The 27,522-nt window shown below is 42.2% G+C and overlaps 1 protein-coding gene across 3 annotated transcripts in view; it reads right to left on the minus strand.

Moving 5' to 3' along the window:
• The window catches only part of kcnq1.2 (potassium voltage-gated channel, KQT-like subfamily, member 1.2), a 219,175-nt gene that overhangs the window by 168,484 nt on the left and 23,169 nt on the right, over positions 1-27,522 (minus strand). For 2 of the 3 annotated variants that reach the window (XM_074634212.1, XM_074634213.1), the window contains exons 4-14: positions 22,003-22,129; positions 21,721-21,799; positions 21,548-21,644; positions 20,245-20,385; positions 17,595-17,705; positions 17,201-17,296; positions 16,272-16,409; positions 12,678-12,843; positions 7,202-7,228; positions 5,317-5,370; positions 4,058-4,166 (exon numbers count right to left, since the gene is read on the minus strand). In XM_074634212.1, coding sequence (XP_074490313.1) covers positions 4,058-4,166; positions 5,317-5,370; positions 7,202-7,228; positions 12,678-12,843; positions 16,272-16,409; positions 17,201-17,296; positions 17,595-17,705; positions 20,245-20,385; positions 21,548-21,644; positions 21,721-21,799; positions 22,003-22,129 — 1,145 coding nt within the window. The remainder of the gene's footprint in view (positions 1-4,057; positions 4,167-5,316; positions 5,371-7,201; positions 7,229-12,677; positions 12,844-16,271; positions 16,410-17,200; positions 17,297-17,594; positions 17,706-20,244; positions 20,386-21,547; positions 21,645-21,720; positions 21,800-22,002; positions 22,130-27,522) is intronic. The other variant, XM_074634214.1, reaches the window with a different exon arrangement.

Here is a 27,522-nt window from a genome sequence, read left to right on the forward strand (position 1 = left end):
GGTGTGGAGGAACTCCAACGCCTGGATATAAAACAACAGAAAACTGATCCAGTGTGCGTGCAAATCACCTCAGGCAGTATATGGGTGGATCTGGTAGCTGTCTGCAGAATGCCAGATAAGGATGCCAGATGACAGCGCTGTCCTTAGTAGCGTGACACTGGGAGCAAAACAAACCAGTTATGGAAATGTGCCCAGCACGGCCCAAATCTGAGCTCGCCTGTTACAGCTGAGTTATGGGCCCAGCAGCCCTGCAATTGATACATAAAGACACCGTCTGTCTCTGCAGCTGGAAGACTCGCTCTCACACACTTAACACCCAGAGGTCCCACGCCCGCCGTGCACACGCAAACGGTCAGATTCACAAAAAGAGTAATCAGAAAAACATGTACAAACATGTAGACGTGTCCAGGAGATGACACATGATGGATTTCCCTTCACAGAGATTACTATGAAAGTAATTTGATGTAATTATTAAAGATGTCCAGATGATTCCAACATCTGCTCAAGGGAGATTAATTAAAAATCAGCATGCTGATGCTGTAATTAATTGTGTAACATCCAATTGTAACATGAAATGTTATAAAACAGTTTGTTGTATTAATGATAATGAGGAACGTCATGAGCAAATAGGGCCCTTAAACAGCAGGCTATGGGCTGTTTTATGGCATACTGCACCAGTATGTTGCCTACACACTGTAAAAAGAGTATAGCACCATCTTCTGTTAGGAGAACAAGGGCTCCGATATGTTTCTTTGTGTGTTCTTTTACAACAAGCTCACACCTGAAGTATCACTTCAGCAGCACTTTGGGTTTCAGTGTCACTTTGACAGTAACGCTGGAAGCATGGTAGCTGGTGTCGAGATGGAAGCTATCACCTTGCAGTTGTGCAATAGTTCCTAAAACCATCTGGGTTCACTCACACATGTCTGAACATATAACAAAGGAAGAGTTTCATTATTACTTTAGCGTGACATCTATTTATTTATACACTCCTTTCTAAACTCTATTAATCATGTCATGATGTCTGATAGAGACAGTGACACAGCTGAGAGCAGCGGTGGAATGAGACATTTACTCAAGTACTGTACAAACTTGTGTTTTACTCGGGTATTTCCATTTTATGCAACTTTATGCAACTTCTACTCCACTACATCTCAGAGGGAAGTGTTGTACTTCTTACTCCACTACATTCGTCTGACAGCTTTAGTTACTTTTCAGATTAAACTAAATAAACTATTTAAAAAGCCTCTCATATCAGCTGGGAAATGCATCGTCAGACAGATGAAAATGGCAATCTTTTCAGAGCTCATGAAAAGTGGACTTTTTAGAGATCTGTTGTTCTCACAGGACAGCGACACTACAAACATATGATGATCTTATAGACCATGATGCATTTCTGTAGATTAAACTAGCCAACAGTGTATAAAGGAGTTAAAAACATCTACAGCAGTGAAATGCAAAATACACATTAATGCAGTAGTAATATTAATCCAAAAACATATGACAGGAAACATTTCACTGCACAATGACTACTTTTACATTTTACTGATAATGCTTACATACTTTTACTTAACTAAGGTTTTGAATGCTCATCTTTTACTCCAGTGAAGGGTCAGTCTTCTTCTTCCACCATTGGCTGAGACCGTCAATAATAAAAAGGCACAGCACACACTACAGTACCATAATAGGACTTAGTACGTACAGACAACGTATATTGCCAAGAAGTGAAAGTCAATTATTTGTTCCATTGCAGCAAAGCTACGCTTCCACCATTTTGGACTGAAAGCGACTACCGGATGCCGATAAAACGTGCCGTACAAACGTAAAACTAAATTATTTCTATTCTATTGTCATATTCTACCAAAATGTCCTGTGTTGAACAATAAAATATTATAAATATAATAAGCATTTTCAGTCCAAAATGGCGGCAGAGGCTGTTGTCAAAAAACACCCGAGTTGTGTCTCTGTGCTTCTACACTCTTTGGTACGTAGTCGTTCCTTTACACAACAGCACGCTGCATTAGGTCTCAGTTAAACTATACTTTTAGATACTAACTTCAGTCATTACTTGTGAGGACTTATTCTTTAGCACTAATAAAAAAAACAATAGGTTCTATTTAAAAAAGAAAAACAGCCCAGAACATAAAATCGGAGAAACTGCAATCACATTTTCCAGGAGTGGCGCTCGTATCAAATTCTAAATGCTTAATAAGAGTTTGGGTCGTGGCTAGTCGTGGTTTCTGTGGTATGTCAAGGATGACATTTTCCACGGTCTACCTTTGACCAGCAGATAAGATCAGGGTGGATGGAGGGATGGAGAGGTGGAGGAAAGGGAAAAAAAGAGAAATGAATAATCGCTGCTGTATACTGAGAACCAGTACGGTGTCTGGAGGAATTGAAGTGCTGTGAGGAGAACGAGTCCTGGACCAATGCCACGAAGGGGCAGGCCAAAAGACTGCAAGAGAGAGAAGAAGCTGCTCGTACAGTAACTCTTGTTTTACTGTAAAAGTTTGTTTTGTTAATACTTTTACATTCACATGATCCTCCGTGGACGGGGAGCTTCTTATCACCCTTTACATATTTTGAACTAAAACTGGAAATTGGTAGAAACTGTGTAAGGTTTCTCACCCTATATGGTAATGACTCTGTGTTCCTCTGTACAAAAGGTGCACTAAAGCTTTTTGTCTTCAAGAGGGCACAGAGAGGAGGATGTAGAGTGAATAGGCCAAAGGGCCAGAGATGGAGGTGAGTACAGCAGAGGTGACTGTAGATTTGCACGGAGGGAGAAGAACGTATATAGTTATGAACAACATCCTTTGACACGCAGCTACAGCATGAGGATAAACACACACACTTACATACTGAGAATAAGGTACAAAAGACCATAAACAATATAGAAAGATCTATTCTCATTTTCAGCCGTGACCCATCATCTGTTAACTCAAACAAACTAAAATATGGTAAATATGTATACACTAAAAGCACATACAAAAGGAAGAAATGCAATATAAATACTTGTGTGTCAATAAGTCGCAGCAATACACAAACTGCATCTCAAAGCCTTCAGCGCACATGAGCTGTCACCGGAGGCATTATGGATTAACCATATTCATTATTAATGAAAGGCAACAACCACGTACACATCAACTACACGGCAGCCCCACAGAGCATTCAGACTGTTTTAAAGCCCGTAATCTATCTAACTTTCTACATTTAGTCCTATGGGACTTGGTATTACCTGCCTGCTCAGTATGTAATCACCTAATCTGTATGCAGTGATGCTACATGACTCGGTCTCAGTGGGAAAGGCACTCCAGCAGTCTCCCACTGCTGGGATTAAGCCAAACAACAGTGTTGACACGTTGTCAGTGCAAAGTCTTTCCACTTTGCTTCTATGTGAACGCTCGTAGTAACTGTTGACAGTGTAAACTTGTGTAAACACAACGTGGGAGTACTGGTCTGATACTGGTGATAAAGCAGGAGTTAGTAGAGAACTAACGGGGAGTAAAGTGTTTTTGTAGCGCTCATTAACATGCTCTAGTACAGCACGTTAACACAGGAAGCAAAGAAAATCTAATTACATCAGAATTCTATTTTGGTTCACATTATAATGAAACTCATTTGATTGAGCGGGTCAGCTTCCAGGAGGAAGGAGCACGGATTCGCAATTCACACAGCAACCAACATTCTCAATCCTACGAGGGGCATGTGGTGACAAGCCATCCGGTACCTTAACATGTCCTACAACCTATTGAGAGGGATTTCTTTTGACATTTCCCTCAAGACTAAAGGGATAATCCCCTTTATAACTCTCTGTACCTGATACGGCCTCGGCCCTCGAGAGTCTCTTTAACCCTCGAGAGAGTTCAACAAAACAACTTCATTTAGAGAGCAGCTAGAGGGGCTCTCCGGTCTGACAAAAGGCCTTTAGGTACGACGACAAGTAGGGAAATCAGTATTATATGTATCAAAGAATGGAGGTCAAGGCAGGGTGATGGATCGGAGAGAAATGGGGGGGCTCCAGACGGGAGCAGAGGAGACGTTTTCTGGGACTTACTGAGCTTTCACCACCGGCAGGGGAATGTCCTCAGTCATGTAGTAGTCATCTGTCAAGCTGTTGGCGCGGGAGATGTCGATGGAGGTGCTGTGATCGTGATTCCTCCTCACTGCAAAGGACAGAGATAATAATTCCATTGCATTCATATCAGGCTGGTAAACTATATACAAGTTTAAATCTGATTAATTTATGCTGAGGAAATGTTTGACAAAATCCTTACTTTGAATAAAGTGATTCAGTGTATTAATTTTGTTTTTTATTAAATCAACTTTCTTTAACGAATATAACTCGTCAGTTTCGTCAACATAAATAAAGTGACAGATTCACCAAGCGAATGTACAGTAGATACATAATATGATCTTTCTTTTGGTAACGACTTAATTCATTTTATATAATAGCGTTAAAGGGACTGTTTGTTACTTTTTAAGCGTATAAATGTACCGGGTCGGGACACATGCGCGCTCGCATATGCGCGTTCGCGTGTTCGCCGCTGCCTCTCCTCCTCTGCCTGCTCGCCTTCACTCAGACAGCGTGCGCGTTCTCGCTCTGCTCGCTCCCCCTCTAGACGTGAACGCGCGCTCACTCCACACTGCAGAAGAGTTAGTTTAGCTCTGAGAATATCTAGTGAATGTACAGGGGACGTTTGTGCAGAAATAACTGCTGCAGCTCCTCCAGACCAACAGAGGTTTCCCGTGTCTTGTGAAGTGACGGGGCTCCGCAGAGAGTAACGTTGTCGTCTCGTTACCGACCGGGTGCCGGTGTCTCCCTCCGGCTGCGGGTGGAGATGACAAGTTACTTGCTGCAGAGCCCCGTCACTTCACAAGACACGGAAAACCTCTGTTGGTCTGGAGGGGCTGCAGCATTTATTTCTGCACAAACGCCAAAAGCAAACACTCTTATCAGCATTGATTCATGAAGATACCTTCGTCTGGTCAGCTAACATTACTGCCTAGCAGGTGAAATATAGAGTGATATTGTGCTTTTAGCTGACGTGTGTCGCCTCACTGTTTTGAGCGATGCTCGTACATGTCTATGTAGAGCGAGCAAGCGCAAGCTCGACGCTGACTTTCGTTGATTTCACGGCCACAGGTGTCGCTGTTAACAAGCATTTCTGAAAGTTACAAATAGTCCCTTTAAGTGAAATGGACAAATGTCAACGTTGTGGTTCAAGACGGAAAATAAGCTGAGAAGTGCAGATATATTTAATTGTGAGTATGAGAGAAACATAAAAGCAGACACAAAGAAACAAAGACAGATACCTGGAGAGCCAGGGCAGCTCAGAGTGAAAGACGACCAGGAATGATGAGGAGGGCCTGATGCCATGCAACGAAGAGTTAAAGAAAATAGAAGAGGGGGGGAAAAGAAGAAAGGAAAAAGAAGTTGAAACAATATCCGTTATATCAATGAGTATATGAATATCGTAATATGGCATAAGAGTTGTCTTTTCCTGGTTTTAAAGGCTGCATTACAGTAAAGTTGTAATTCTCTGAATTTACCAGACTGTTTTATTTGCCTTTATCCGATTAGTCATTATATTCACATTACTGATGATCAGAAATCTCATTGTGTAAATGTTCTGTAAAAGCACCAATGGTCAACCTTATAATACCATCATCCAGGTATTTGGTCAAAAATATTGTGATATTTGATTTTCTCCATGTCGCCCAGCCCTAATTTCTTCATGTTCAACCATTTGGAGTACAACAGAGGTGCTAAAGTCTTGAATTAATATGTAGGTTTCTATATATGAGACGAAAATAAGTGGAGTTACATGTTTTTTGAACGGTTTATATGAGGAAACAGAAATTGCAGAGCTCCGGTTCAACAGTGCAGCTGGCTGTCTGGCTGCTGGCACGGCTAAAAACAACAGCAAAGAACAACATGTGTAGTGAGGTCGCGACCTGCAGTCAAGACTGTCAGCGCCTGAGTTTGACAAGTCTCTCCACCAAAACCACCAGGCCTCCATTGTGATAAAGAATGGAGAGGCAAATCTGTATGAATGACCAGTCCAACTCAAGCAAAAGCCATTCAACCTCTCTTGTATTCCATCATCGAGTTTGTTTAACATTGTCCAATCCGGAAGCAGAGAAAGCGATTGAGAGAGAGAGATGGGGAAGGAGAGGAAGAGAGGAGGAGGAGGAGGAGGAGGGTAACCAGAGCTAACAAGAGCCACCTTTAGCCTCAACCTCAGCTCACTGAAGGAGACGCGACCTGGCTTATCGGCTACACAAACAGGATAAGGGTTTATTAACAATATGTAGTTTTATCTGGCCCATCAGTGCGAACGTGTTTGGCTGGGAGAGTATGAGAGAGAGAGAAAGAAAGAAAGAACGAGTGCAGAGAAAAGCGATAGAGGTACAGAGAGAGAGAGAGAGAGAGAGAGAGAGGGAGAGAGGGCACTCCATTGAGAGATTCTCACAGACAGGGAGGAGGGCGGGGCCAGACAGATAAGTGGAGCGATAAGCCGGACACTGACTAAATCAAACAATGACCAGTTTATTTCTGACCACTGGAGCTCCACAATGGCCGCTTATCAACCCCACACCCCTCCCTCCGTCCCTCTTTAGTGTCCCAGTCTGGGTCCCCACGGTCCCCGAAGGCCCCTGTCCATTCCTAGCCAGGCCAGCCCTGTTCCTCACCCGTGGTGTTGGCAGGACACCCAGTAAAGAAAACAGGCCAGGTCAGCCCAGGACCAGTGTCTGAGTCTCTGTGCTTGGCTCTGGTTTGGTCCGGTTGGGGACAAAGGCCCAGCCAGCCAGCGAGTCTAATTAAAATACTGTCTGGGCCACATTAAAAAGGCAGGCTAGCTAATGATTAACACAGAGGACTTTTTAATAGGAGAAAAAGAAGTGCTTAAACAGTGGAAGGGGCTGCTGGGAGGACGGTGCAGTGATCACATATATACACTACGTACTTCATCTTTGTGACAAAGAATAACAGGTCAATAAAAGAGTTGCTGTTTTCTTTATAGGCACAGATTGTTCCTTAACATACAGGATTATGGAATGGAAAGTTGAGGGAGCAACCGTGAGACCAGAGTGTACTAAAATATGCGTTGACATCATCTCTATAACAAAATGCCATAATCCCTGGAAATCCCATTTAGTGCAGCTCAGTTGTGACGGAGTAGTTAGGAGGACTCACCTGTCTGTCTGAACATTCTGTTGATTCCTGAGAAGAAGAAGAAGAAGGAGAAGAAGGTTAATAGAGCACACAACAACACTCCCTTTCAATTTATGTAATCAACAATCTCCATCAGTTCCTGCTTTGCAACACGGCAGCATTCTTGTTGCTTAATAATGTCCTCCTTTTCTGGAAAATGATTGATTTTATGTTCATTTCTGGAGCAGAAACAGCCTGCAAACTTATTTTTTAAAGAAACATCCTTTCAGTGACTGTACAAAATGTCACTTTTAAACTTGAAATAATAAATTTGATGTCTGTTGCCATGGTTTCCCCTGAATATGTTTATTTATTGCGGCTATAATCGATATTTTTATAATAATTATGTATCAGATATAAAAACAACATGACACAAGGTGGAGGAGGTTGCTTGTGATCACCTGAATCTGCAGCTTCCTTCAGCTTTACAAAGTGAAATACTGAGCTCATTGTTTAGCTGTTTTAACTCTCACTTTTCTCAGAGCGTCATTTTGGGCCCCAGCAGGCAGCCGTCTTCGGTCTAAAAACTACCCAGTGTACACTACCTGCTCAGCACCAACAAGAAGACAAACACTAGCTGGTGAACATAGTGGAGCATTTAGCAGCTAAAGAGACAAATATTTCTCTCAGGAGTTGATTAGAGACAAAAAAAACAACACAGAGCTAAAAGAAGAGTGAATATTGGATTTATTTTCTCCAGGTTGACAGAGACACTGTTTGTGTTGATATATCAATGTTGTGTTCACAACTTGTTTCCACTGCCCCCAAGTTGCAAAAAACAGTTTAAAAGATGAAGAGACAATAGAGTGCTCCAGGGATGACGTATTTTTGTAGGGCGTACCAGGAAGTTAGCATCACCCGCTTCCCTCGACAAAAAGCCGATGGGATTTTTCCGTCGGGTTTTGGATTATTGTAGAATAAGCTCTTTGGCAAACACACGTTTATGATACTTACACGTTTTGTTCAGCAAGATAATCTCCACAAATGAAAATCACTTCTATGATTTTTGAAGCGTGAATGTAATCGCCAGAAGTAAAAAGCTAATGTTAGGCTATAAAGGAAGTAGTCTAGTGGTTAGACTAGACTAGACGAGTCGGCGTGATGACGTTTAGTAGTCTCATTTGGCCACTTGTTAGCAACCGCTTTTTTTGAGACATGTACAGGCTTCAAAATTCACCAGTGGGATATATTTAGACGTATTTTATATCGTAGAACAAAACGTGATCTCTTAAGCTTATGTTAACCACAGACTTTATTTCAGGCATCTGACTAGAAAAACTAGATGGCACTCGGAGAGCTCAGACCTCCGCCAAGGTACGTGACTTTAAAAACAGATCACAGCTCACAGCTGGCGGTACCGTGAGGTGGTGGGCTCCGTGTAACGTGTCGGCGGATGCCTCTCTCATTCAGCAGCCTTGTTATGTCTGTATAACATTACACTACGCTGTCTCTCATCTACCGCTTTTTTCTTTCTCACCGCGGACGGCCAGCAGTCCTGCACACACATCCACACACGTATCTCTCTGCTCGAAGAAGAAGGAAGAAGCCGGGGTCATGCGTCATCAACGCGTCATCAGTTACACTGCGCATGTGTGATACCCTGAGGCGTTAATGCTCAATTCGTAAAAAGAATTGTCAGAGATGTCCAAATCTAATGGATTGTTTATTGTGCTACACTCCACCCCTACAAACAATGTCATTCAAATCCGTCGCACACTTTTGGAGTAATCCTGCTAACAGACAGACAGACAGACAGACAGACAGACAGACAGACAGACAGACAGACAGACAGACAGACAAACAAATAAACCAACGGTGGTGAAAACATAGCCTCCTTCTAAGACCTTTGGTCTTGGCAGAGGTAAAAACATTGACTTCCAGACGAGGGAACCGGAAGTGCTAAAATACTAACTCATTTCCGGGTTTTAGGTCTCATTCCTGCACCACTCTGGGAACGGTGGGAAGCACAGATGACATCGTCTATTCATCCATATTTTCTTTTAATGCAATAGTGTACTTAGTTTGCAAACAACCAAACTGCATTACCATGCAGCTTATTGTAGCAGACTCATAAACCCCCAACAGCAAAATCTAAATGAAACCAGTCTGTTATTGAGGACAAGTATTTTATAAAACATACAAAAATCTAATGCAGGTTATACGCTGATATTTCTTTTTGAAACAGTGACGGTTAAAACGATAAATTAAAAAGCAGCAGCTGTAATGTGGACAGTTGACGTTGCAGATGCCTGTTTTTATGGCTGGATCTGAGGCAGACATCGTACAGTCTCACGCTGTTTCAACTCTACACATCATCATTAGTGACAGCCGGCTGCAGGCTGCTGGCTTCTTTACATGCTTTTATGTCATCCACAGCTAGGCCAATTCCTTTTTCCACTCCACAGTCTCAGCATGTGTGTTTATGTTTATTAACTGATTAAATAAGCAAAACATTAAAATTATTAGAAGAACATAAGATTAGCTTGTTTTGTTGCTAGTAAATAAGAAAATGTACTCAGGATTAAATGTGCTCTCGAACTTGTTGGCCATTAAGTTTGACTTGATTGCTTTTTCCATATGAGCTTAAGACACATGTTTTCCTTCATTATCTAAGATCCACCCAATTAGGCAGGAAACTAAACATTTCCTCTCATAAGTGGTCGCTCTTCTAGTGATGGTCTGCCTTTATGTCAACTTTATGTCACTCCGGTTCCTTTTATGACGGCACGCTTTGACAGGGAAAACTCGTTAAGTGCATTTATTAACCTGGAGTCTGGGTCAATTCATTTGGCGGGGATGTGCTTTTAACACAGGAAGTTAAACCACCGTCCCCCTTAACCAACCAACCATCAATCATACACTGCGTATATAGATCTGCATTAAATATATAGTTTCTATTGTGCTGGCAACAATTAAGAACCACACTTATCTGGATACTGAATGATCTGAAATCAACAGCATCATTTTGTCTGAGCTTTAAAACACAACTTGTCTTTGGCATGACTGCAGCGATATTAGTAATCTGTAAAGTAGTATAACATAAATTCCCACTTGTAACCTTGACAAGCCCGTATTTTTAAAGTTGTTTTTTTTCCCCACTTAAGCCAAGTGTGAGTGTCTGTGGCCAGCGAAGGGACAAGCGAAGCTAAGGGGATCAGGATCGGGCTCCATGATGACTAAGACACATTAAGGGCACGTTCACAGCAATCGGCAGTTGCTCAGACTCTTATTTACGGTCTGAGCATCGATTTCCTTTCCTCCACCCGCATTACACGAAGACCCACCCTACTCTGCCTCTGATTGGATAGTACTCGTTGCCTTCTTGTAGAGTTTGTTAAAGGCAGGATTGACGATGTTCTCCAGTAGACACTATTTGTTATATTGGTTGAAATGGTCTTCACACCCCGACAGCGATCCATTACTGATGAGCTCTGAAAAAGGACCGGATAAGAGCCGTCATCTGTAGCTGCTGTAATCCTGTAAAAACGTCTACCAATCACTGCCTCGCGGTCCGCTTGGAAGGAACCAATCAGATGCCTCCCTCCTCAGTTCTTTGAAAATGTTGAAGAGCCCTCTCATCCACGTGTCGAACTACCTCTTTCACAGCAATCGGCAGTTGCTCAGACTCTTATTTACGGTCTGAGCATCGATTTCCTTTCCTCCACCCGCATTACACGAAGACCCACCCTACTCTGCCTCTGATTGGATAGTACTCGTTGCCTTCTTGTAGAGTTTGTTAAAGGCAGGATTGACGATGTTCTCCAGTAGACACTATTTGTTATATTGGTTGAAATGGTCTTCACACCCCGACAGCGATCCATTACTGATGAGCTCTGAAAAAGGACCGGATAAGAGCCGTCATCTGTAGCTGCTGTAATCCTGTAAAAACGTCTACCAATCACTGCCTCGCGGTCCGCTTGGAAGGAACCAATCAGATGCCTCCCTCCTCGTACTCTACCCTTGGCGTGCACCAGCCTGAACTCAAAGCGCGTCGCCGCCGCACGTTTACTGCAGAATGGAAGAGAAAACTCAGCCCTGCAGTAGCACTGCCGCGGTTACTTGTCATGAGGTAGCGTTGTTGAGTTGAGGTCCTCTCTCCGCTCTGTGAAGTAGTTACGATGCGGCGGTGCTCGTGCATGTGTGTGGGGGGGCGTTGCATTGGAAGGAGCCTCGAGGGGAGGGGGGGGGTTTAGACGGAGCTCCTGAGGCGATGCTACTTTCAAATTATGCTATTGTAGATTGGTGGAAGGTTAGTGGAGTTAATGGTTTCAACTCAGATGTGGATGTTTTCATAAGGATGACAACCTTCTTGTATAGTGCTCTCATATATAATTATGAGGTCCTGATTATGGGAGAAATGTTTTTGTTTTTTTTAAAGTTGCTGAATGGATGGAATAAAATTACAGTCAGATGATTTGAATTAAACTTAATGTTAACCTTAATGTTGATGTGACACACTGATTAACAAGAAAATGGAAGAAATGGCACTTCAAATTAAACAAGTTGCCGACCCCTGCTGTACATAAATAATCGCTACCCTCTGTTACACATGTCTCATGTCTTACCAATATAAAGCTCCACAAAGAATGAACTAATGAGATGACTGAGGATCAACAGTGAGCACCCGACAGAGTTCAGAGTGAGTGTGTGAACGTCTACTGTATGTAACACAGTCAAATGTTCTTGTTTTTGTGGTGACCCTACGAGCCTGGATGTGTCAAAATAAGTGCATTACTTTATCTGTTAAGCTGGCAACAGAATTATTAGGAGGATGTTATTTAAGTGTATCTACAGTATTTTTTTTCACGGACATTAAAAATAATAAGAGAAAGACTTGCCAACATAAAGGTACAAGCTGACAGCTAATATTTCCAAAGCAACTGCCATAAAAAATGTAATTCATCACAAAGTTGGCCATTTAAATGCCCCTGAATGCAAAAAACACATCAGACTTTTACTGAAATAATGGGTTTCCAAGGCCTTAAAGGGAGCATGACATCATTTCACAGCCCTCAACACACATTATTTCATCAGACAAAACTGTGTTAAAGAGGAGGAGCTTGGTTGCCAGCTGGCCTTTAACTGTATTAAAACGGCAAAAGATAGCTTCACAACAACATTCAACGCTATTCAAAAACAACTTCATAGGACATATGGTTCTGAGATGTCAAGTTTTGAATACAAATGCTGTTATGAAGATCCAAAATGAAGCAGAAATAAAACAGGGCTCAGTGCTTTCATGTGTAAACTTGGCGAGTTGACTTGTCTGGGTTGTTAGAAGAAAAGAAATGTCCTACAGTAGAGTTTAGCTGATTTTCTTTTAAAAACATGCTGTAGAGTTGGTGGACCTCAGACTGAAGAATGAGTGCGTGACAATAACCCTTTATTATCTACTTGATATCAGTTGGGACACTGTACATTGCAGTAACATACAGTAAGAGTCTCTCCTGTATATTACCTTCACAGGCCCCTCGTGGCTCTTCCAGGGAAAAAGAGTCATCTTTCTTCTCCTCGGAGTCATCGATATGATCGTAGGTGATCTGGGGGATTGCTACACCTCTCTCTGAGGCCACACCCATAGATCCATTACCTCGGGGCTTCAACCTCCTCTTGGGTCCCTTTTTCTGACGGAGACAGTAAACATCAACGCAGTTAATAAACAGGAAAAGTGTCGGGACTATCATGGCGAGAAATTGTAATCACAAATAGTCTTTAAAGAGCTGTTGTCATCGTGTGAACAGCTGGAAATGATCAAAAGAATTACAACATAGCAATGGAATAAATTCAAAAGAGCAAAGTATGACATATTGTCCTGTTACAAGATGATGTCATCAGGTCAAAAAGGGAGCTTTTGATCCTTTACGTCACGCTTTCCATCTGAACATTAGTTAAGCTATATCTATATCTACCTTTACTAGACTAGACAGGTGACATTCAACATCCCAATACCCAGTTTGTGTAGCCAGAGATCAGTCCTTCGCCTGCCATTCGACTGGCAATGCATCTGACACCTACTGTATAGTCTTGCAGTTGGTGTAGTAACATTAGGGCTGAGAATACGATATTATCACGATACTTAAAGTCAGGATACGATCTTATTGCGAATTTAAACATTTCACGATAAGCTGAGTATAGCGATAAGGTAACATTGCGATTTATTACCTTTTTTCAACTACAAATTCTGCAGTTTGTCAACATCTGTTTTATCTAATAAGATATAGTTTTCACTCCGTTCATCTCAGTTTTCATTCACATATCTTGAGGTCAGAGGTCAAAGGGACCCTTTTGAAAATGGCCATTACCTTTTTCCTCACTTAGCGGTACTTTGAAGCATTATTTAGCGTTCCTCACGACAAGCTAACACGACATCTTAATGGTATCTTCACTCTAGCTTTAAGACTGAGCCGCCACAACCTCTGAAAGCCGGCGGATTGTTAAGAGGTTAATAGTTTATATAATAAAAGATCGATACTTGACGTCCGTGTTTCGATGCAATACTGTCACACAAAATACTGCGATACTATGCTGTGTTGATTTATTTTCCCCCACCCCTAGGTAACATGCTGGTGGCCCTGTAGTACTTACTGAGCCCATCCACCAGAAGCTTCTCTCACAGCTGTGGATCCAGAACAGTTTCACTAATCCAGGCGGGGTCCCTCTTTCCAGAGAAGCAAATCCAAAGAGGTCTTAGAATCACTCTTTATTATTATGCCTCAGAGGAAAAACTATTTTGGGAGACTAACAAAAAAGCTCTCGGGGTCACAGGGTGCATTCAAACCCCCTCTACTACAATAATGTGGCGATTGGTGGAGGGGTGGGTTGTCACCTACAAGGCCTCAAATCATGCCGGGAGCAAATGTTTCATAAAGAGAAACCGATTGGTTGCCTGTAATGTTTTGTTCTGTTGTTTCTGTGTATTATCTGTGCAGACAGGAATGTCAGTATACGGGACTGTTGTGGCAAGAAAGATTTTATTAGATTTGGATCGCCTCGTTCATCTCATAAACGAAACAGCTCAAACTGAAGTTTCAGCCAATAGTATTATAGAGGTATGATCAATCAGTAAATCATTTTAATATAGACTGGAGACGAAGCAGACGTTCTATCAACACCGGCTCGCTTTCAGTGCCGTATGTCATGAGTAGGAATTACAATAAAAAACATGCACATCAAGATTGTAACACTAGAGCTGGTTATTATTTGTTCAAAGTGTCTAGTCTCTGAAGTAGCCATGCTAATGCCAAAAGCATTGAAATACCAAAACACATTATTTTCTTATACCTGTATAGTTCACATTGTTGTTATGCATCATCACCTTACCAAATGTGGTGCTCGCACGCTGGTGACATCAGCGGTACATGTTTAATCTCAGTGTCTTTGAGATCATGGCCATGTGATGTGTGAGTCAGTGAGTTTCTGAGGGGCTACAGTAAATAGTGTCTCCAGGCCAATCATTAGACCCACTGACCCACGCCAACGTCATGGACGTGGCCTTTATGGAAACTCCATTATTTGGACTCAGTGGATCAGACTTTGGCATTGACCAAGTGGCCAGCAATTCAATCCAAATACCCGAGGTTTGAATGACTCATTAGCGGAGAGAGTGAGAGAGGGAGGTGATGGTGGTGGTGGTGGTGGTGGGTGTCATAAGACTGAAAGAGAAGGGGGAAAAAAGAGAGAGAAAAAGATGGAAGGGAGTGAAGAAACTGTAACAAACGCTGAGTTTAAGAGAGAGAAAGATACAGAAAACTGAAGACTGGTGGAGTTAGATATAAAGAGGAGAGGGAGGAAAAACATTGGGAACGAGAATGAGAAAGAAATTCAGAGAGGAGCAGAGGAGAATATGCAGAAAGAGACAGGAAGAAAAAGGAAGTGAAATAAAGTCAGAGAAGAAACAGGAGAGGAATCTTGAAAGACAGAGAAAGGGGGAGAGAGAGAGGAGAAAGTCACATGCTGAAACAGAAAAGAGCGGAAGCAGCCTTCATTCTCCCCAATACATGTGGGTTCAATGCTACACAAAGATTTTTTTGTTGTTGTTCTACTAGACAAAGGTTTACTCCCATGAGAAAGGCGGCGGTGACATCATCTCAACTGACTGAGTCTTTGTCCGGCGGAGACAAAGGCCTCGAGTCATCCCGGTGGAGTCAGGCCTTGAGAGGGGGGTGCTTCTGTGTGTACGTGTATTTGTGTGTTGTGAGTCCTTCCGCGTGTGTGTACGTTTGTGGGAACTTAACTTGCCCTTTTATGCCGTATGGCCTCGGCACAACATAGCTAATAATGTTGTGAAAGGTGAACTGCACAAGGAGACAATGCGATGTGGGCCAGACGTATGCAAATACGCACCCGCAGTATCACAGTCTGACAGCTTTATATGACAACGCTTCTCTGTAGACTCTTGATTTTCTACACCACAAGTTCAAAAGATTATTTAAAATATAAAAAGAAAATGTTTTTCTCGTATGAGAAATACCAAATGTGTGTATTTCCACTTCAAAATGCGACATCTACAACCAGAAAATGAGGAAATAAATGGTTATATGACCCATGTTTAAAGACTGGGTGCTGTTATTTTCTCTGTTTTTGTTTCACCGTTATTTGATACACCAAAGTAAAGAGACACAATAATCAGTGGAAGAGAAAAAGATGTGAGAAAATGTCCGTAGTTGAATTCAAAGCCAAGATGTCACAAGGTTGGTGCGTAGAGGCCTTTACACACTCGGGGGGGGGGCAAGACGGATAAACGACACGAAAAAGCGAAATACTAGCCTGCGAGTATTATATGTCTAAGGCTTTTATTGTGAAAGGTAAGAACAGAAGGAGTGGATCTGGTCTGCCCTGCCTTTGTAAAAGTTGAAAGGAGTAGTTTGCCGTCCTGGATCGGACTACGGAGCGTCCGTGTTGTTTAAGCACCGCTCAACTCGTTCCACACAATGTGATTGGTTGATGCATTTATTCATGCACTTTATATTTTAAGGATATAGAGTGGTGGTTTCAAAGGAAAGTAAATCATGAGCCACACAATACCACTTTACTCTTGAAGTGAGATAATTACCGATATGTTCAGTATCCTGACGTGAGGGACGAAGTTGTCAGGTTCCACTGTGGTGACGACCTCCGGAGTTAGAACATACATTTTCCATGTGACAGCACAGCCGTTTGGTTTCTCTGCTGCGTAGCACCTCCAAAGTGTCTGAGGAAGACAGTTTAAAGCACAGAATTAGTGTTAGTCAATGCGTTGATCCACAAAACCTCTAATAGTTGTCCTATTTTCTTCTACTGCCCGAATAAACATTTAGAAGCAACCATAGGACTGAGCCAGTGATGCAACCACAAATTCAGTGATGTGTGTAAATTGCTTTTAAAGAATATTGATGGTTTAAGTGATATTTCTGTTGCTACTGTTTATTTGTTAAGTTTCACACAAATTCCTCTAAATTATATTGTCTTTCATCCTGTGCATTAGTCTCCAATTGTTTCACGATAACTACATTTGTGTGGTCTTATTATTAGCTCGTCAGTAACGCACTTTAAATTGCTCTCACCCATGAAAAGTGCAAAACATTTCTGCAGTATTTAGTCAGTTGTCCTGCAGACATTCAGGTGTCTTTGTGTCACATGTGTCTAAACCCTCTGTGGTTGTGTCTCAGTGTCTTCAGGGTAATTGAAATCCTTGTAGTGGTTAGCGTTTGGCACAACATAGCTGCTTGTTTGTCTACCATTTCACTCTTGGCAAGTGGGATACAGATCACCTTTTCCAGCTCAGTAGGAATTAGCAGACAACAAATAGAGTTACTTTTTTAGTCTTTTCAGTTTCCGATGTTTACAGATGATCAGATTGAGAAGATTGAGAATACAAACTGTGGTACAAGGGACATGTGTCTCCTGTTAAATCATTGGTGGACTGTGTCTGAGCTGGTTTTTAATGTATACCTCGTGGATTACTACACTACATTTTGTAAAGCTGGGATACTAAAAATGTACCTGGATGAGGCAGGCTGCAGCAGGGATCTGTCTGTTGAAGTGCTTCTGTCTCTGCTTCTGTTGGACTTTCAAGGCAAACCCTGAGCCCAGGATACCCTGATTGGAAAAGAATTAGGATGCAAGAAAATATATCATATTAAAGTTGTAACGTTTAGTGTAGAGGTTAGGAATGCACATGCCAAATCTCACAAAAATAAATTATATTTTCTTTTTTATCATTACACTTGTGCTTTATTGCAGAGAGCAATGCCTAAACTAAAAATCAAAAACAGGATTCAATGAAGTTGTAATAAAATTGTAACTAAATTAAACTAAATAAGTGTAATAAATCTAAAATAAACTCTTTCCTTACTGCTCATGAATTTTATGTGATTCAGATTAAAATGATATTTACAGCAGGCAGAGCGAAGAAGGAGATGGCGAAGACGCTGAAGCAGGAGGCGATGGCCTTGCCTACCCACGTTTGAGGAATTTTGTCTCCGTAGCCGATTGTGGTGACAGTCACCTAAAGACAGAGAGTGGATGAAGTTCCCCTATTAAGATGATCATTAGCAGATTGTAGCGTATTGTAGTGTAAATCCTGTAATGTGCATGGCCCTTCACTGATGTAAAAAAAGGTCAAGACATTTGGGGCTGATGTGATGTTAAAACTTCTAGTTTTACATTAAGAGAGATATCAAAATTCCCTCTCATTTAACGCACCGCTGACAAAATGAAAACGTCAGTCAACGCAGAAGCTCTCCCAGCAGTCTATAACAGGAGTTAGACAATAAAGAGAAAGTTCATCAGCCGTTCTGGCCTTGCTCCACAACTGTCAGCGATGGCCGGGGCATTTGAGGCTCTCGCTCCTCAAAGGGAATAAGATTCCCAACCACTAATCCTCAGTGAGTGTAGGAATTTTGCCGGGGTGAGGGGGAAAACAAATACCTCTCGCATTTGCATGTACACCCACTCTGAAAGCCGAGCCAATTCTGACACATTCAGAACACACTTGGCTTACCGTGGGTGTCTATGGAGTATCGCCGCGTGAGCCGGCGTTGTGCGCGAACACAAAGCGGCTGATGTAAGGTGAGATACTTAAAAGGGCTTTGGGAGTAAAAAAGAAGGAGCAAGGGCGGGAAGGGTGGGTGGGTGTATGTTGGGGGGGGGGATTTAATCCCTCATCCACAAATCCGATGACTAAACAATGTCCTCCTGACCATCAGAGTGGAATGGTCTACTCAAAAACACCCCTCTTATTCAGAACGTAGGGTGTGTGGCAAAAACCTCCTCATGTCGACACAAAGGTCACAGACCGGGTCTTAGAATACGTGTGTGTTTGTGCATGTCTGTAATGCATATATGCATGTTTATATGAATGCTGAACGGCAAGCATATGTACGGTATGTGTGATTACACCCAATTCAAATTGCACATAAGCACCACAACTACAAAACGGCCTGTTTAGCTGCTCTCTTTCACACTGTATTCACATGGTCAGGTTAGACTAGTCTAACTAAGCCTGTCTGCTGCATAAATATTAAGACTGACTTAATGTTAGCCACCTCTCCCCTTGGCTAAGCCTGAAGTGAGAGTTTTGTTGCTATGGCAACAATCTGTTTTCAACTGTTTATCCATAACTTTTTGGGGATTCTTGTACCATATTCTCGTATTGTTTCTGAACATCTTTAACACTTTTAACGACTGATGGATTTATGCTGTTTACCTTTCCTGTTATTTCCTCCCATACTTGGCGTGGTGTTGCATCCGCCAATTTTTCTCTTCTGTGAGGTGTCTTATTTCACCCATAATGCATTGCGCAACAGGCTATCTAAGTCTAGTCACTCATAGGGAATCTTTATGCAACTTGTAAATTTAAGTGTCTGTAGTAAGTCTAAGTTAAAGTTATATTTAAGACAAAGATCAGGTCTCTTTTTATGCAGCAATGTCCTGGTTGAAGTTAGAAAGGCTGTTAAAACCAAACAGCCATTACCTAACCATCAGCACTTGGCAAAAGAAGAAGAGAGGCACAGGGAAGGTAAGGGAGGGTGAGAGAGAAGGGGATATGAATCATGGCATCGGCTTGTCCTCCAGCTGTGCCCTGCACCTGCACATCCGAATGTGGAAATCATGCCAAGAGAAGGACACCGGGGGAGCTTAGCATTCTCCAATCAGCGCAATCTCCTTTCATTAAGCGCACACACACACACACACACGCGCTCAGAAACCTGACCAAACCTATTGTAATAGCATATCATGACTCTCAAGTTTACAGTCTCAGAAAAACAAAAAGATGCAAATCCCCTCAACATGATTCTTTTTCTGGAGATTGTGAAACAGAGCAACACAACTAAGAGCTTTTCTTCAGCTTTCCATAGAGCAGCGAGGAGCACTGTGACCCCTCTAACCCTCGTTACATAAAAAGGTAGTAATCCCACAATTAAAGTTTTAATTAAGGGAACTGACACTTTATATTGGTGCTCTAAAAGTTCTTTGAGCCAAAGAGCCCAGAGGTGAATGGTTTATTACCGTCTCTTTGTGGCACGCTGATCCCCTGCACAAGGCTGCCATAGGTTTCTCATTACTCTGCGCTTTCAATTCAAATGTTTAATTAACTGCTCTGGAAACCTGAGCCTCCGTAACAGAGGGAAATCAGCAAAACCAGCTCTATACGCAGGAAAAACATCAACACACCTGCGACACAATGCACACAACACAATGCATGCCATGCTGCACGAAGACCCAATGAGGAATATAGAAACACAAGGAGGTTAATAATTGGTGTAACTAGGGTGGCCAGCCGTCTCAATCATTTTTCCAGTGAAGACTCCACTTGAGAGTGCATTGTGCAGATTTTTCTTTTGTTACAGCTCTTTAGAGAGAAGAATCTTTTTTCAAGTATGTACGCTATGTTGGGAAATTCAAGTAGCATTTCAAGGATCCAAGTAATATATGCATTGCAAAAAAACAAAATTTAGAAAAAATACAAATATGCAGAGAGTACAAAAACATCAGTGAAGGACTTCAATACAATGCATTTCTATTTTCTAGTTAAGCTGTCTTACCACGCCCCACCACAGGGCATCGGCATAGCTGGAGAAGCCCGTCTTGCCCTCCTCATCCACAGCATCCTTCTCCGCCAAGTAGACGAAATAGGAGGAGAAGATCAGGCCCAGGAAGCCGATGTACAGCGTGGTGATCAGCTCCTGAAAAACACATCAAGTCGGTCTAAGACGAGGCTATGAAACTGTTCTACGTGTTAGAGAGCCCGGTTGGTGGCAGTGCACATGAGTGTTAATGGATGAAATGATTGGATGGGCTACCTGCCTGTCTACCTACCTGCCTGGGAGTCACAGCTGTGAGTACTAACAATAGCCATGTTCGTTATTTACGTTCATTATGATCATTTTGGGGGAGCGGCCTTGGAGGGAGGCCTGAAGGGACGGGCTGTCAGTGTTGCCGACTTGGCGACTTCTCGCTAGATTTGGGAACTTTTGTAGCTAGAAAAGAGTTGGCAACACGGGCCTAAAAACCTAGTGTACAGTTTCTCAAGATTACCAACCCTATACTGTAAAGGATACGCAATGGGCCGAGTATTAGTCTTTTACTGGGTCAGCCCCATAGCGTTGAAAAGGCTCATCACTTGGTTGAGCACATAAAGTTAGGCCTTGTTAGTGAGCTTACAATGTGTAACCATCAGTCTTTTTATCCTCAATTCTATTCTGAGCACACATCCTAGCGTGCTTCATCTGTTCCTCTCCACCAACCTGTTGACACTGCAAAAGGCGATGTATTCATCATTTGATGAAGTGGTGATCTGACAACAGGGACACAGCAACAAATCCCGTTAGGCTCAGCTCGGACTCATCTTACATTTATTTTCTTGACATTAGCATGCAATCTCACTGATCAGTCCTGATCTTCTCATGCATCAAAGAGACATGAATGTCAGGTTTCACTATAACCAAAGAACATGGTCTACTTCGGGGATTAAGAAAAGAACATTACATCCTGTGACTCCATTGTCTATCAGCCTATTAAAATACTAAAACCAGTGTATCAGGATACAATAGAAAAAAAAATAAAAGACAATCTCTCTTCTTCTCCTTATAAAGCCAGGTCTGCTGTGGCTTATATGTGCACCTATGTGTATTTCTGACAGTGCACAATGGATTTCCTGTATTAAGCAGTAAATTACAGCAGGACCAGGAAGGCGGAGTCTGATCTGTGCACTCACCCTGTTGAAGAAACTGCAGCTAAGTGATGCAACGGGAGTAATGCCTTTTTTTGTTCTTCTAAATCACTAAAAACATAATGCTAAAAAACAAACAAATAGTTTCAGCATTAACCTGAATACTTTCAACCTACCTGTCGATGAATAAAGACTACAGATCCCAGGAGCCTCCATGTTCCTCCCTGTCGATCCACATGCAGCATGCGCAGTATTTGGAGGAAACGGATGCCTCTGCAACACACGACAACACCTCATTATCTTCTGATCCCTCTTCCAGCTACATGAATGAGTAAATAATAAACTCTACCTGATGGCGGACGTGGCAAACACTTGGCCATTGGACCCCACACCAAGCACAATGATTGAGGCAATGACCACTATCAAATCTGTGAGAGAGATCAAGACAGAGAGTTCAAAAAAAGAAACAAGAAAGATAATCAAATCAGGGTTGCAATCATTTCAGTTTCAAGGAAACATTGTACTAAAGTAAAGTCTTACATCTCATGTATGATCTAAGTTGTTGATCTACAAGAACAATACATGAACATCTGTTGTATTAAATGGGAGCAAAGGAAAATGCCAGGTGCACCTATGATTGATATGGGCTTCCTGATAAAGCGGAGGCGTCCTTTGATGCCTGCATATTTGCTGCGACAGCCTGCCGACCACAGCCGGACCGCGTACTCTGTGCCAAAGAACAGCACCAGCACAATCTCCTGCGGAGCACAATGCAAACACAGAGCAAAGGGTTACATTGATCCATTTGGTACAGCGGCAACAATAACTGTGAAGCACATACAGGACGATGTGGAAGTTAGATAAGGTCTCATTTCTAAAAGCATTGATAACAATGTGCCATGCATTAAGGCCTAATCTAAAAGCATTAATCAAGCCATTATAATCAATCACCAAGATTTAGGATACGATATGAATGGGTAATGACAGGTGTGTGAGACAGAGACAGACACTGAGGTGGTCTAGTAGTACTAAGACCACCCAACCCACGCAGGAGGAAAGATGGAGGTTGATAACGTGGCTGATGACAGCTCATATTGAGACAGGGTCAATGGCTAAGTGATTGAAGCCACAGCATGAACATGATAAGAAGGCCAAATAATCAACATGGGTGTTGAGATCTTGTCATAAATGTAAACCTTTATGCAGAATAAGACAGTTAACTATACTTATTATGAAAAACGAGGTCTTATAATCTCATGCACCTGCATATCAGTTAAGGTCAGTGATTTTAAATTGTGTTCCAATATGTGCATTTGTTTTCCTATTATGTGCATACATGATGTGTGAGCCTGTGTGACTTAATTAAGCCTGTCTGACAGAGATCGTGTTCCCGGCCACCGTGCATGCATAATATTTAGCCACCATACTGTCTGTTAAGACCTATAAGGCCATGTGGGTGGTCATCCTGCTGATTGCTTGAACTGGCTGCTCCCTGACCGCCCCTTGTATGAAACTTAATACCACGAGCCCTGCTGCAATAACACAGCACCAAAGAGCCCCAAAAACAATGACCTGTCAATCAAAGACAGGCACTGTTTTGGCTGGCAAAAGTGTCAGCACAAAGAGAAAATAGACTGATGTGTACGTTTAGTAGGGCTGTCAAGCGATTGAAATATATTATCAACATGGGAGTGGACTAATATGCTTGCTTTATGAAAATATATATATTTATTATTGGAAATCAATAAACAACACAGAACAATGACAGATATTGTCCAGAAACCCTCACAGGTACTGCATTTAGCATGAAAATATGCTCAAATCAGGCAACATCGTGTCACAAGCCCCCAGGAAGAGTGGCGGTCGTCAATCCCAACTTTTGTGCCAAACGGCGGTACTGCAACTTCCGTGCCCGTGCCATTGGGCCCAAAAAGACTTTTCCCCATAGACTTACATTGGGAAAGAGACATCTAACTCAGCGGATCATTTTTTTTTAGGTGAATCAACTCCCCAGTATGAACTCTATAATAGCCCTTATTTAAAAAAATAAGTTTTTAAAGTTGTAAAACTCACTAACAGCCGAATCCAGAGTTATTTCCCTTCCTCCGTTCATGTGAATGAGACCCAGACCGAGGCTGGAGCGCCAAGCCGTGACGACGGCGTGACGTTGGAACCCCGTGACCGAGTCATGTGACCGAGCGGACGTTACTGCGCATGTTCCATGTGCCAAAGATGCGGGTACTTTTCAAGACGGAAGTCGAGCCATTTAGGCTTCATAGGAATGAACGGGGCCTCGCCTCCAACGCTGTATCCTGTTCTCTTTATACATCCGTGGTGTGTCAGTGTGCCGACTTGACTATGACTTGCCCCAAACTGCATGTGATTATCATAAAGTGGGCATGTCCGTAAAGGGGAGACTCGTGGGTACCCATAGAACCCATTTTCATTCACATATCTTGAGGTCAGAGGTCACAGAACCGCTTTGAAAATGGCCATGACAGTTTTTCTTTGCCAAACTTTAGCGCAAGTTTGGAGACAATATTGGTACTAATGGATTCATTAGGTTTTCTAGTTTCATATGATGCCAGTATCTTCACTCTAGCTTTAAAACTGAACCCGCTACAACCTAAAAATCACAAGTTGCATTAAAGAAATTAGTGGCGTTAAAACTAATTTGCGTTAACGCGCTACTATCATGTTAACTTTGACAGCCCTTATATTTAGAGATGCTTTTGCAACAGTGCCGTGAAAAACAACTTGTTTTTTAAATAACCAACCTAAGGCCTCCGTCAAAGTTATCATAGTGATGGGTCACACAGATGGACAGATCTCTTTTGCTGCTTTCTAAATTTCCAGTTTGCCTATTTTCATTAATTAACCATGTTTACAGCGTCGCGCTCCAGTCGTCCGGCCTGGGATTTCTACAACCCCTTAATCATCTCCATGAATTGCTCATTTTCTGTCACAGAGTTAAAGACAAAGAGAGAGAGAAGATAAAGAGGCAGAAATGGTTCAGTAAATCTCTATAACATAGCCTAATAATCAGGCTGAATTACCATTTTGGTTTCACTTTATTCATTCAGATTTGAATCGCTGAACAAATCGGAGATGTGGGCCGGCATTCAGAGGTCTGGGACCGAGATACCTATAACATCCATTCCAGTTGAACTTGACCAGCCAGCCGTAGCCTTATTGTTTGTGTAGGAAAGTAACAGACTGTGTTGCTGTGTCTATAATACACTGTATAATCAGTTCTGACTGAGAGGTGTTCATTTTGCTAACAGATGAGCTCAAAAACAAAGTGGGAACTTTTTTACAGCTGCGTCCTATATACTGTACATATCTTCTGGTGTTAGCTTACTGTATGATTGGGGATTAATATCATTGTGGATGCTATCATGTTTTCTAGAAAATAAAACTTAAAAACTAATAAAACTGCCGCTCAGTGAGACCAGAACATCCCACCGACGGCAGCACAAAATGGCCACAGAATCCCGATTCATCGAGTTCAGTAATTATGACATATGGGTAACATTTGAAAGTCAAAGGAACGCATGAATTTCGGGAATTTGAAGGGATTAGTCATATTAATTCCATAAAATGGGTCACCCAGATGTTGGGGAGTATGTGTATCAGAAACTGGCAACCTCGTGTTTACTGAAAACAGCCGCCGGTTAGCGCAGCGATAATCTCGTCAAGCCAGACGAGGATGAAGCTCATTCAAAGAGCTGCTCGGGAATTACGGTATCAGATGAAAATGTGATTAGATTGCTTCATCTGTGTGTCCGAGGGAGGTGCACGCATGCACACACAACGTCACTCATTACATCTAGATTCACCTTTACAAAGCTTCTGCAACTTATGGATGGCACATAATACAAAGTAATACCCTTGTTATTAATGTTGGATTCCAGATTATAATGTCAATCCTATTTATCCTACACGCTTTGTCAGAGGTGAGTTATTTAATATCTCAGAATTAAAGGTTCACTATTCTTAATTCAAAGCAGAGGGATTGCCTCCACACGGCTCTCAACATGACTGACGGCTGAGCCGGCTAACGGCACGATCGGTGCAAACAACGGCAGCAGTGATGACAGAGCTAACAGTGTTTACGTGGGGGGGCTACCGGAGGGTGGGTGCTACACATCCGCGACAACGCCTAGGGTCCGGACGGTGGTAGCCACAGTATGAGCTCAGTGCGAAGAGGCGGCTATTAGCTGCTCACATGCACTACCATGCATGCACGTCCAGCCCGGCTACGTAAATAAAGCACAGAGAAGCTAGAATTACAACACATACAGAGGGAGAGTAACTTCAACGACATTACTTTAGCAATATGTAATACTGGAAGCTAATGGATAATGAAGTCCAAATTCAAATTGGTGGCCCATCAGCTCCTCCGGTGTGACTGACAGCAGTTAGCGTGTGTTGGCATCACGACTTTAGCCAATGGCCAGCAGCAGTAGTCGGAATCACTTCACCGCCTGTGTCTTAAAAACACTCACTACCTTGATAACCCAGCTGCACACGGACCACAGAGAGATGGGTAAAATCTAATGTCATGTTGAAGCAGTTTATTTGCTTGCTTCCATGGCTGCAGAAGAAGGCTGTGATTGCATGCCGATTTGTTTCGTATGTGGCAACTGGGTGTGGAAACGGGCAGCGGGCGCAATCACACCGGCCAAAACAAAAACAGACGTTCTGTTCAAAAGGAGAACAAACCGGCTGAAGCGTTGTTGTCGGAGAAGCCAACAACACTTCAGCAATTCAGCATGTTTTCCTTAATCTACAATGACACATCATGGTCGTTTTATGATTTAATACAGTAAATATATTACGTATTGGTCCTTTAATGGTCTGAATATCAAATTGAGAACCTTTAAAAATATTAGAAAACATTTTTTTATTTTTTTATTTGTTTCTTCTAATTTGTAAAATTCTGTCATCTCAGTAATCTACACTCACCAACCAGTTTAGTTCATTCCAAGACACTTGTGGCTGTTATGCCCATGTAAGTAAGTGTATTTTACTTTTATGATGATTTATGATTAATTAGATTAACTAGATTAATTACTGTATTGTGCTTTCTATGTGGATTTAATGGTGATCTTTTGCTGGTGCTACACGGTTTCCTCCTGACCTGAAGCACAATGTGGGGTAACTTCTTGGACATCTAGTCTATACTCATCTCATTTTCACAAAAAAACATTGGTCTTGATTTGAAATCAAATTTGCTTCCGGTAAAAAATTCAAAGGCAATACGCTGCCTTCAACCTTTATTGGGAGTGTGTTTAGCTCGCTGCATGGATGTGCATCTACACGTATATAGTGATGGCACAAGAGTAGTTGTGTAATATGTATTCAAATTTTAAAATAAGGAAGCAATGAAGACCTGGGCAGAAGAGAGGAAAAAGAGATCCATGTGACGTGATGCGTGTGTGTGTGCGTGCGTGTGTGTGTGCGTGTATGAATGCTTCTGTGCCTCCTGCTCAGCCTGTCCAGCTTTACTTTGGCAGCTGCCCTGAAGGCCAAATATCCTCAAGGACTAATGTCCCCTCTGCCATCCAAAACAAGCAGCCTGTGATTCACAGATGTCAGCTAACCCTGAACTTTCTAAGTATAGCTACTACCACCACTATACGCCACCGTGACACCATTTATACAGGGCTCCACCCCCTTTAAACCCCCCCCCCCCACACACACACACACACGTAGAAGATAAGGTATTATCTTATCTCACAATTAATATTGAACCAAAACCATGCATTATAAATACACACACAGGCAGGTGTACAAATAAACAGGGTTCGACCATCAAGAGAAAAGATTAACAGTAATTTTGTGTGCAGAATCTTTTCAAACTCGATCTTTACGGGCCGGATTGCTGCTGGTAGATCTCTACGGGCCGGATTGCTGCTGGTCTCTGGAGTAATAAAGCAACAGAGAATAGGTGGAGGGAGGAGAGAGAGTGATATTTGGCTCTTCTTGGGTAAAAAAATAAATGAATAACCGTGATAGTAGGTCTTCAAAGGGCACTGGCCAAAAGTTTAGGGAACACAGTGTCCACTCTGTCCTCTGTTTGCCCCCGGACTCAGGGAGGTGGTACATGTGTGTTTTTGTGTGTGCAGCCTTTGTGTAAACTGTGCGT

The sequence above is a fragment of the Sebastes fasciatus genome, chromosome 4 (genome assembly GCF_043250625.1).
Source record: "Sebastes fasciatus isolate fSebFas1 chromosome 4, fSebFas1.pri, whole genome shotgun sequence".
NCBI lineage: Eukaryota > Metazoa > Chordata > Actinopteri > Perciformes > Sebastidae > Sebastes > Sebastes fasciatus.